The sequence below is a fragment of the Poecilia mexicana genome, unplaced genomic scaffold, assembly GCF_051168715.1.
Source record: "Poecilia mexicana isolate PSO_F unplaced genomic scaffold, ASM5116871v1 scaffold_17, whole genome shotgun sequence".
Taxonomy (NCBI): Eukaryota; Metazoa; Chordata; class Actinopteri; order Cyprinodontiformes; family Poeciliidae; genus Poecilia; species Poecilia mexicana.
In genome coordinates this window covers 23,289,404-23,301,686 of record NW_028263386.1, presented here as the reverse complement: position 1 = coordinate 23,301,686, position 12,283 = coordinate 23,289,404, and the positions used below count along the sequence as shown (strand labels likewise).

The following is a 12,283-nucleotide window of genomic DNA, read 5'->3' as shown; positions in this document are numbered from 1 at the left end:
AAAACAAAAACTAAAACATAGGAACTGGCTGGATTATGTCTGCAAACTGACAGCGGAGCCTATTTACTTGAATTTTTTTGATGCAATTTCAAATCCAGTTAATTCTGACATAATGAGCGATCCCAGTTCGATGAGCCGCTAATTGGGTGACAGTAACAAATGTGAAATGTTGCCATGCTACCGTTAACATTTGCATCAGATATTAGTGCCATGTAGAGATGATGGAGAGATTCGGTGGATGAGACAAAAGGTCAGATAGACAGAAATGTACATTACGTAAGAATAAATAGTTGGATTACTTTGTCATTCTTTGCTCGGCTTGATTTTGATTCCACACAAGGAATTCGGGGTCGTACCTATCGAGGGGGGACAGGCAGAGAGAAACAAGAGAGTTGTAGACGTTCGGTGTCTTGCAAGAAGTTGTTCAGGTAATCGTCAAAAAATGATGATGGTTAGTAAGTAGATAAAGACGCAATCGCTAGACTCATCTTTCTCTCTCAACATTTAGTTGTCAGGCAATGGGTGGAGGAGGACCGGGTGGAGCAGGCCATGCATGCTGGGTGAGTGGAGGGAAGATGGTGAGCATGACAGGTAAAGAGAGGGTTGGGCTTGGAGATAAAAATAGCTTGTTTTCATTTTTTCTATACCTACAGAGTTAGCTTCTGTAGAGAAGTTCGTCTACTTGAGGTTTTATTTGGATTGTGAGTCAACTTATCAGGTGAATAATGGTCTAGAAAACACAACCATCATCATTCGTTTGAGGACGTTGTTTTCTAGTGTTTAAAGTGATAGCGAATCCAATCAGAGTCGCGATGTAATGAACAAATAAAAAAAAGGTTGTTTGCATGTTTTGTGAATACCATTTTCGCGTTAAGCGCTTAGAGTATAATTAAGAACTTTTAAGAATTATTGGACGGCTACTTCAGCAATGTCCTTATCATAAGCATGTTTACGTCTAATAAAGTAATTGTCTTGAGAGCGTTTGAGGGTAAGGTTTTACAGTATTTTCCTGGCCCGCACGTTTAGAGATCATGAGTGGTAACGATGAAAGCACTAAACACCTAAGCTGACATCTTGATTGGGCAAATCTGATACTTCTGATTATTCCATTCTCTTCTTTTTGTCAGTAAATCCCGCAAAAAAAGGGAAAATGATAATGTCTCTAAATGATAAACTATAGCTCTAGCTGCTACTTTGTAGATGGTGAAATGACTCAGTGTGGGAAAATCTGAGGATTTAGATGAGAGTTTAACGTAACAACTTAGGTTTTGCAAAATCTTAGATTTTATTAAGTCTTGGGCTCTTGTGATTGGTAGTATTTTATTACATAAAATGACACTGTTTGTAACTGGGTCTAAATATGAATCAGAATTTGAAAAAGTAGGAATATTCTGTTTAAGAATATTTTAATCCCAATTTGCTAGATCAACAAAAGCTACTCTAAAGTTCCCCTAAACACACATTGCCCTACGATTCTTTTAGGGTTGTATCTGATTCGACACAACGAAGCTGCAGTCTTACAAAACCCCCCAAGGATTACAGACAATATTTTCACACAGAGCAGTTTATTGTAGCGCGAAGTGACGTTATCGTACGCCCTCTGTTTTGATACGACTCTTTCGTTCATTTGGTTTTGCAACATAATTCAACGTAGTCGGACAAAACTTAAAGAAACGCATCACAAAATTCAATTTCTAATGTTTCAGCCGCTTTCTGTGCACAGTGAGAAGAGTCGGCACACAGACAGTAAGGAGGCTGCAGCAGCCAATACGAGCTCTGTTACACTATGAAGTTCATTGTTAAGGAACCCAAGATTAGCAACAAAACATTCCCATTAGGGAAACACTACTGCATGCATGTATTTTTTTTTAAATCACTATTAAAAAATACAAGTTGGCTAATACTAACTTGTATCAGTAATACAATAATAATAAATACAAAGTTAGCTAATACTTTCTGTTAACTAACTTTCTGTTTTCTAGCAGAAAGTTAGCAAACAACAGAGACTGGGAGTTGGGTTTAGTCAGATAGTGAATAAAGGCCCAAAACCCAGGATTGCATCTAGATATCTCAAATTGAAATAATAAGAATCTGGAAAAAATTGGAATAAATTATATATATATATATATATATATATATATATATATATATATATATATATATATATATATATATATATATATATATATATATATATATATATATATATATATATATATATATATATATATATCCAGGCAAGAACTGCACCCATTTAGTTTAAATTTTCTAACCCTAACCCACTTATTTTCAGGAGTTGCCTTGAAAGCACATTTTGTTGTGCGCTGGTGCTACACAGACGAACTAAGTTGAACTGAATTAAAGTGAAGTAATGGGATTTGTTGACAGAGAGGCGCAGATGTATTATTGAGCAAGTTAACGCTACCATAGATCACTTGTTTATTTTATGAGTGTAGTCTTAGGGGGCTGGGGGGAAACCCTCACTTTAATGGAGGAGCTAGGCATGGTTAGCGCTGATGCTGAGCGCGCATGTCGTGCACATTAAGCAAAGATGCTATGGGTCGGCAAGTCTGCTAATTTGATGAAGCAGGGCAGATGTGTTGAGGGCACAAAACAATGATGCCGGAGCAAAAGAGTGAGCAAACAGACACAGCGGGTGCAATGCGCACAGAGAAATAACCACTTGGACGATGGGTGAAGAAAAGAGCAATGAAAACCGCAGGAACAGTTTTGAGAAGTAAAAGTACACATTTAATTTTTTTTTAACCATTTCTAGAACAGCATGACACTCTGATGGCGTAAAACATGAGCCGAAATGCCAAAGTGAGAGACTCGAGCTCGATTCAGACTGTTTCTGTTGTTTACACCAGCAAATAAATAGAAAGAAAACGAAACAAATCTAAGACACATTCAGATTCTAGTTTTAGTGCCTGACTAGTGCTAAAGGGGGAAGAAACAGCCTGTAAAACAGCTACTAAACTCACTGTCTTTTATGCGCATCTCTCTTGCTGGTCCTTCTTTTTTTTTCTTTTCTTTTTTAATCTCAGCACGCCTCCGCCGCGCCCTCCCAGACGCACCGAATGTAGCCGATCGATGCCGACGGAGAGGAATGTCGGACCTAGCCGTGATGGTGAGGTTTAAAACCGGCTCTGGAGGTGCTGCGCAGGCATTCAGACAGCTGAGTGAGTGAGCTTTAAGACCGGTCAAACCGGAGGGGACGGTGAAAGATGTGGCATGACGTGCGCCTCATACTAAAGCCCAGATTCAGCCAACCTTTTGTCTACCAAAACCATCAAACCCCCGACAGTCAATTTTCCGCAGCCGCAGACTGTTGAAGCAGCACTTATCTTTGGCACCCATTTGTTGTTCACTTCTAGATGCTGTCGGTGTCAATATTTCTCCTCAATGCTCGAAACAAAAACTAAAAAAAACAAGTTTTCTTTGGTGAATCTGGCCCTCAGTAAGTTTTGTGAAAGTGGAGAGGAAGCAGAGCAAAGGGCTTCATCAACAAGTCAGAGCATTAATGTCTTTTTTTATTATTATTATTTTTTCTCCTCACCTTGGGTCCTTTTGGATGCTGTCCACCGATGGAGACCTGCCCAGAGCAGGCTCAGGGGGAAGAGCCGGGCCCGACTTGCTGTAAGGGGACTCGGTGGAGGGACAGAACTGCAGAGTGCGGTACGGATTGGCGTAGTCGGCCGCCCCGCCTCCCGTGGCGTAGCTGCCTCGCTGGAAGGTGCCGGCGGCGCTCTGGCTTCCCGTTCGCTGCAAGGGGATTGGGTCAACACCGGGGGAGGACGGGGCTAGAGCGGGAAGAGGAGCGTAAGGATGAAACAGATAGTTGAGGACCTCTTGGTACAGCTGGTTCACCACTGGGGGGGTTTAAGGTAGGCGTGGAGGGGGTTTCAGTCAGCGGGGAAAAGGGGGAAGGAGAAGCAAAGCACAGGCAAACACGAGCCCCCCCCAAGAACCCCCCACGCCAAACCCAAGGATCCATGTACGGGAAGCAGGAGCAGTAGAAAGCAACGACACCGGAGGGAAAAGTAAAACAAAAGCAAACATCATGAGACAAATACAGACAACTTCAGCTGCACAAGTGGGACATCAGATCAAAGTATTAATTTGAAAAGTTTACACGTTGTTAGTGTAGAGACAAGCACACCAATGTGAAAAACGTGACGATTACAGTGGATTTTTGTTTTACGTCAGACACACTGTATTAGTTTATGGTTGTATGAATGTGGAGAAGTTAAAGGAGTATGAATATATTCTCAAACTGATTCCCGTCTCTTAGTGGATTTTTGAACTGTTTTTGTTTTTGAGAAGCTAAATTTACTTCCACTTAAAATTTCCAAACTTTATACAAGTAATTCACAAAATATGACATTAATATCATTTAAACATCACAGATTTCTTATTTGCCCATAAACTTTCACTGAAGTTTTATACTTTTCTTTAATTCTACTGTGTTGCTAGGCCAACGCTAATTGGATCACACAAACTAAATGTGCTTCCATTCTTCCTAACAAACAATAGCATTTATATGAGTTTTGGGAAATACATTGAGGAGCCTTCTATGAAATTCAGTATTCAGATTCTCACAAACCTTCTGACATATCAGGATGATATTTGTTTTCTTTTTTTAGGGCTCAGTTCTGCTGAATGCACTCAGTTTACCACAGGAAGCAAGCCTTTATACATTTTGTTGTAAAGATGTGGGACTGCTGATGAAAACAAAAAAAGCCATTTCCAGACGGTAGCTCAGACAAAAACGGATTGTAAAACAGTCCAGGACAGACCTGGGTAATGTGATCGATGCTTTGGCCATCCGTGTGGGAGCCAAGTTGGGTCATGTTTCGTATACATACCAAGATAACTACAGGACCCCCTCCAGAGCCTGATGATGTGCGACCTGCTCGGTTCTAACCCAGACCACCTCACCGATCTGAATCTCACTCATAAGTGCAGAACCGGAGATCACTTTTTTGTTATTTCAAAACTCCTTGGTTTCCTGCTTTCGTCTCCTGGTACCATCAGCATCAAAATCCTTTAAATCCATAGTAGTGGATCGGTTGAGTAAGCCGACTCTATATGATGGAGATTGGTTTCTGAACGAACTGGAGCGTGCTCATTTTATTCTCTTTCTGCACGTTATTCCCGTTGGCCACGACGTTCACCCAACCAGGCGACCGAGATCCATGGCGCCGCTCCAACAACGTTTCGGCGCACGCTTGATTTACGTTGATTGCAAGGCGCCCGAGCTAATGCCCAAGGGATTAATTGAGATTAATTTTCATCTTTGAGACTAATCAGTTAACAGACTGTGACTGGAAGACAAATTGCCACCGAGACCCCGATTGGATTTGCCTACCTGGCTTGGTTAAAAGCACTTCCGTCATCAGACGGAGAACGGAGAGGATCTCCTATGTATATTAACCCAGGCTGGAACATAACATCATTAAACCGCTGCTTGACAGTAATCAAGCTGTGCCTGTTTCTGCTCTTTTCACGCTGTGTTTGTTTGATCCGGCGCTTTATTCAAGGTGTCGTGTGGCGGCGTCTTTTATGGGCTGATTTCGGAACGTAATTGGTTCAGTGGATAGGAACACTCTGCAGGTGTTTAGTGCTACTTCCTGTTGTCTTCCTGGCCTTATTACCATGCAGGTTCTACAGCAAACTCCTTGGATTTCACTTCTGCACCCTTTTTATTTTACCTAAGGGAGCTTTTCAGAATATTCTGTAAAGTTGTAACTAATGACTGGTAAGTTATTGACAAAACGGGGCTGTGTGTACATCGCTTAGGATGGAAGACGGTTCAGATCTGCTTAATTTGGGTCTCTTAATAAACCCCAGCAGTAAACTCTGTTTAATGTTGCCTTTCAAAACACCTCAGCTTTTCTTTTATATTGAAAATAAATTGGAGTTTTAATTAAATAATCTACAAGTCAAATATTTTCATTTGAATCTATGGAACAACTTACAAGCCAAGAAAAGAAAGGTGTCATTTTCATTCCAGTTAACAATTTCAATGCACTACTTTCTGTTTGTCATATAAAATTCTCATAAAATGAATTAAAATATGTGACTGGAAAGTGACTACATGTGAAAACACTTAACGGGTCTTCGCAAGGAGGTGTAGTGGTGTTTCTAACCATTTGGCAAATCTGCAAATATTCAACATAATTATTTTTTTAAATTGGGTTATTCTGACAATTTACATCCTTTTATGTTAGCTTTTGAAGAAAGGAGGTCAGATAAAACACAGTAAAGGAAGGGATGGAGGGCATTTTGATAGAAAGCCATTTAACACATCTAAGTCTCATATGTTCGTCTAAATCAGTAATCTAGCCTCTGAAATATGAATCAATATGAAAATCAATAAGCAATTTCCCAGCCAAACCATCCTCCTCTTTTACCGTCTCACCTGTAAAATTATAATGAAAATTATTCGAACCTTTTTAAGCTGATGTAAATTATTGTTTTACAAACACACAAAATCTTAAACTTATAAAACTAACTTTTTATGTGAAGTATATTAAATGGACATTAAACGACTTTTGCCAAACTAGATTTAATGATCATAGTTTAATGTTTTACACATGTCTGAGTGCCACCTAGTGGTGAAATAAGTCGAGTTATTCAAAGAAGTCTGTTTCTCTCTCCTGGCACGGATCGGCATGCTGTGCATGAATTTTCAGCGGTGCAGACAGAGTGTCTGCATAGCAAATAATGAGCACTGTGTAGCTACAATTGCAATTCAGAAGCACTTTGAATTGCCTTGTTGCTGAAAATGTGCTATAGAAATAAAATTGCATTACCTTACAATTGTGAAAAGTGCAATATTGTTTAATAATGGCTGAGTTCATGCCACAGAATTTTTGACCAAAAAGAAATAAAAGATGGCAGGCCAACTTTTGGGAAAACACTATTTATGCTACGATATCAGATGTACAAGATCGGAATCGACTTAGAAACTAGTTAGATTTATTCAATCACATTTTCTTGAGTAACTTTTTTTTTGAAAAACATTCCTTTTAGGAGTATTTTCACTACGCTGTACTTTTTACATTTATTTGAGTAAGTTTATAATAAAGTATTGCTACTCTTGAGTAAAATTTCTGGACTCTCTATGCACTGAATGGACAAACATGTTTTAAACAAAAATTCAACAGACACACACACCTGCAGTTTTTTGTTAAAGTTTCATAACTTTTATGTTGAATAAGTTGATTTGAAAATATTCTTTTGCCGAATTTTGCTATTTGTTGTTACCTATATAAATGATTGCCATTTTAAAATTTCGACTTAACTTTATATTTTTGATCTGTCTGATGATGTAATTTTTAAATATTAATTGATTGATAATTTGATCAGTTATTCTTTTTACTCTTACTCGAGTAATTTCTCGGTTGGCTACTTTTTACTTTTTCTTGAGCAAAAATTTGTTGAGCTAGCGCTACTCTTACTTGAGTAAATTTTTGGGTACTCTGCCCGCCTCTGTTTATTTCTCACTGCAGCTGATCAAAACAACAATGCCGTTTTTACACGCTGAATTTTGCTTCTGGATGGTTGCAAAACAGCTCTAATGCCATCTCTGTGTTTATCATTTCAGTGCAGTTCTGGTTTCACCTCTGGCTTTATCTCCTGCTCAATGTGTTGACTCTCTGCTCAGCCTCCATCTGTCAAACCTCCTGTCTGCACCCCCCCCATCTCCTGTCTTGTGGGATTTTGCTTAATAGACCTCAGTACTTGTAGACGTCCCCCTGTATGCCCTAAACACACAACCTCTGTCAATATATGTCCGCTCACCTTGTCCTCTAAGGTTGGGCTTGGTGTAGACTCTGTCCTCATAGATGGGATCAATGTGGTGCTCGGGGGACTGGAGGGGCCGCAGTTCAGAGCCCAGGTGACTGTGCTGGCTGCTGTACGAACCCCTGGAGCCTGGAGGACACAATGTGATTGACTTTAGACAAACGCATCTCTGTTGTGTGGAAATATTGTTGATGATCATCACCAAATAGCTTTGTGTTGCGTTAAAAGCAGTGTTAGATATGCCGACGAAGAAGATGGATGATGTAAAAGAATCTTTGTTCGATTCCATCTTTGTAAAGATGTGTAAAAACTCTTAAAGTAAATGTGTCTTTATTTAAACTTTCATAGTCACACTAGAAATTATGGAAAAATCCAGACTTTAATTAGGATACATTTATACAGAGTTTCCATTTTAGGAAATAACCTTTTCAACCAAAACCTTGTCGATAACCCCAAATAACCCTTTTAAAATAAATATCTTTGGAAATCACTGGGGGGGCGCAGGAGAAAAAGTTTGGGAACCACTGGTATAGAGAGATTGTGAAAAGAGGATCACCAAACATGTCTCCATCTGCTCCAACCTTGGGAAATGTCACAGAGTGCAGCCCCCAAACGACTGAAGGCGACTGAATGTACTAGCAGCCATGTTAAAACAAGTGGGATTTTTCCCAGTATAAGATTGTGCTGCTGCAAAAAAAATTATATATATATATATTTTTTTTTTTTTACTTTATTTATTTATTTATTTATTTATTTTACACATCTTTACCAAAGGTGAGATTGCTACGGTACAGATTTTGAAAAGCTGAGAAAGATGAAACCCTGAAATGTTTTCTCAAAAAAAAAAAAAAAAAAAACACAACAAAATTATTATCTGGAGTATAAGCAACACATCTCATCCACGCCTTTTTTTTAATATATATATCTAATGGATTCTGAATAAAACATGAAGCCGGTTATATCAGACATTAGGTGGCATGTGCTTTCTATCATAACTTTGTCCCCAAGCTGCTGAACATTAATCACACATGAACAGATATTGGGCTCATGTCACATTAACTAGCATCCACAAAAATTAAAGAAAGCCCTTAAGAGAACCCACGACTCTGATGAGATTGTTGATGAAAAGGGAAACAGAAATGGAGTTTGCAGCAAACGAGGGACACGGAAGCCACAAAAAAACCAAAACAAAACTAATGAAACAACGAGCTGCAAACGTGACAAACACGCACACTCGAAAAGTAGAAATGAAATTGCCTTGACCTCTACCTGCCAGGCTCCCAGGCCTTTGCAGGGTTGCGTTGGCGTAGAGCTCGTGGGAGATCTTGTAGCTGTCGGCTCCAATGTGATGCAGCATGCGCTTGGTGGGCGACAGGGTGGCGTAGCTTCCCACGGCCGAGCTGAGCTGGTGGATGGGCGATGAGGTGTGGTTCCCACCGGGGGAGGTGGCCATGGGGAGCGGGGAGGAGGAACCGGCCGCCATGTTGATGGGCGATGAAGTGCTGCAGGGCAGGGAGGAGCAGGTGTTTTATTGTTAGGTACGGTACCTATCTTAGCTATTTTCAGTTTCTTTGAGATGTTTTATGTGTAGAGGAAGCACAAAGATGTAATTCTATGGAAACGTCTGAAACAGGAGTGTCCAAAGTGCGGTCCAGGGGCCATTTGGGCCCCTAGACTGATTTTGTGCGTCCCCCAACTGCAGTTCAAAAGTGATACATATTTGGCCCGTCGATGCAGATGGAGACTTTTAATTTGTAATAAGGGTAAAAATTGTCACAAACATAATTTTCTTACAGAGGAAAATGCAAAGTGCAACAAAGTATTAGTCTCTTAACCAAGTTTTAACAAAAGGTAAAAGCAAGTTTATCCACTGAGACGCCAACTCTGCTGCTCCCACATCAGCTTTTGTTCATTAGATGTCGCTAATCATAGTAGAGGTTTTTGAAAAAAGTGACCCAGATCTTGTTCCTATTGCTGAAAATAAATGTATTCAATTGAGCCCAAAAGAAACTCAAAACCAGATGCTTTCATTTCAATACAGCAAAAATGCTAAATCTGCAATCACTATAGGGCCAAAAAAAACTCTCAATCTTTTAATGTAATCTCAGAAATGTTCTAGAAAAAAAAACATTTGCTAGAAGAAAAATCTCATTTTTAGATTAACATCAGAAATTTTCTACAAAACACTTGGATATTTCTAAATTTCAAATGACGAAAATTTTCTTGAAAAATTCTAAGTTTTCTAAAAAATGCATGAGATTAATCACAACATTTCTGAGTTTTTAGCAAATATTTACTCCTTTTTTTCTATCTACAAACACTCGAATGCACCGTCATAAAAATCCCACTCAAGTTTTGGATGTACAGTAAATATATTCCTACAGGCCGGTGATGTTGACTGAAAGAGACAGGGTGCACCTTTAACAGTTCTGTCTGTCATCTGGTTTTTTACATAAAAAGTAACAACACCGTGGTTTTAGAAGAGCCAATAACCTGGAAATTAAAATTTTAATCCGCCACACTGCTATATTACAGTTTTGAAGCGTGTTTTAAACTCCTTCACATTGTTCCGGCTGACGGCTCTCTTGTTTGGGCCGCGTTTCCACACAATTAGCTTTGCACAACAGCTTGTTAGGATGTGGAAACATGTTATTTAACTCAAACTCATTTGCATGGTCAGGTCGTGGTAGATTTTAGTGTTGGAAAAGCAAATCACAAGACATAATCAAAGCGGCATCCTGACAAAGCTGCCTGTGTGTCATTTTTATTTCCTCAACAAAATGACATTACAGAACAAGACATGGGCCGCTTGCTGCTGTCAAGGTACGCTGTAAAAAAAAATAAATAAAAAAAAAAATGCTGTAAAAAAATCAAAACAAATATGTATTTATGGCTGCTGGTACTTTACCGTAAAATAGAGATTTTTTTTTTTACAGTGTATACCAAATTTATAAGAAGTTATCGTTTCAAAACTACTGGAAAAGTTTGGTAGCTAAAGAAAAATCCCTGGACAACAACAGGGAAAGCCGTGTTGTAAACGAAGCAGCTCTAATGAACTTCAACCGACCTGTAGGATTTTGCAAGTCGGCTCGGTGACTGTTTGGGTGAAGACACTCTCTGCAGCGTGGCGTAGCTAGGCATGTCGGCGGAGGCTGAGCCCAGGCGCTGCAGCTTGGTGGGGGATCCCACCGCCTGCAGAGGGGAGCTGACGCGCTGCAGTCCAGGAAAAAAAATAAAATAAAATCATTTGGACATCATTAAGACGGAATGCTAGTCAACTTCTAATGATTTTTTTTCTCGATACGTGAATGTAAATAAACAAAAATCTCGAGACAAAATCTCTGATGAAGAGCAGAGAGTAAACATGAAGAGCTGAACTGATGGAAGGATTTGACTTTTACAAAAGCAGCCGTGAGCAAAACGTCTCCAAACCAGGTTCACTCATCATTTTATTTAGCAAAGATGTTTGCTAAAAACAAACAAAAAAAAAAGCACATAGCACCAGACCGAGCACTGATCGATCATTATCTACACAGGATTAGTTCTTTAGACACAATTAAAATAACAATATGTGCACATACAACAGTGGGCGCAAACCTATCTATTTCAGTTCAAACGCAAAGAAAACTTGACTATTTTCATGCAAAAACAGTAAACGGTAAACGGTAAACTAATTTTTTTCTGCAAATCTTCAGCCAAGAAGTTTCTGTACTATGTGTGATCTGGGAGACTTGATTACATTACAGCGAATCAAAATACTTCCATTTTACGCAATCATAACAACAAAGTGACGTTTTATTGAAGCATCCTACCAAACACTTAATTACTGTTTCTTTTTCTTTGTCTGAACTTTCAAAATGAGATCAGATAATGTTGGTAAATAATGACACTAAGATGTATTCTGTTGCTTTTGTTACATTACAGCCTAAAAGGCCTAAAAGACACTACATAATGCTCAAAAAAAAAAATAAAACATTGCTTATGAGGCTTAGTAATTACACCATAAAATTGTCTATTGTTCCGTCTATTGTCACTCTGTACAACTAATTATCAAAAGTTTAATTTTACATATCAGGATTTGGTGAGGAAAGACATTTGGGCTCAATCTCTGTGTTTAATGTTTATACATTTTCCATAAAGCAAAGTTATGTTGTGAATAATAACACGAGCCTGGACCGTCTAACAGAATCCGGTCCAAACCATCCGCAAAAACAGAACTGAAACTGAAAACCGCTCCAAGAACCAGAAAATCACAAATACAATTAAGCTTCTGGTTGTAATGGGAAAAAAAAAAAAAAAACAAAAAAAAAAACATGCTATCTGAATTCATTTTGCAGTTCTCTGTAATTAAAAACTGTTTCCTAAAAATGAGCAAAGTCAGCATCATAATGCCAAAAAAATAAAATATAAAAGTCAGCTTTGAATTGATAGTTTTACAACATTTATCTCCATGTTGGATTTGTTCTCTCAG

General features: G+C 38.8%; 1 protein-coding gene across 1 annotated transcript in view; it reads right to left on the bottom strand.

Annotated features, from left to right (window-relative positions):
* ctnnd2b (catenin (cadherin-associated protein), delta 2b) overlaps positions 1-12,283 on the bottom strand; it is a 135,839-nt gene that overhangs the window by 65,102 nt on the left and 58,454 nt on the right. The window contains exons 7-10 of the mRNA XM_088014978.1: positions 10,880-11,025; positions 9,076-9,314; positions 7,810-7,941; positions 3,560-3,803 (exon numbers count right to left, since the gene is read on the bottom strand). Coding sequence (XP_087871104.1) covers positions 3,560-3,803; positions 7,810-7,941; positions 9,076-9,314; positions 10,880-11,025 — 761 coding nt within the window. The remainder of the gene's footprint in view (positions 1-3,559; positions 3,804-7,809; positions 7,942-9,075; positions 9,315-10,879; positions 11,026-12,283) is intronic.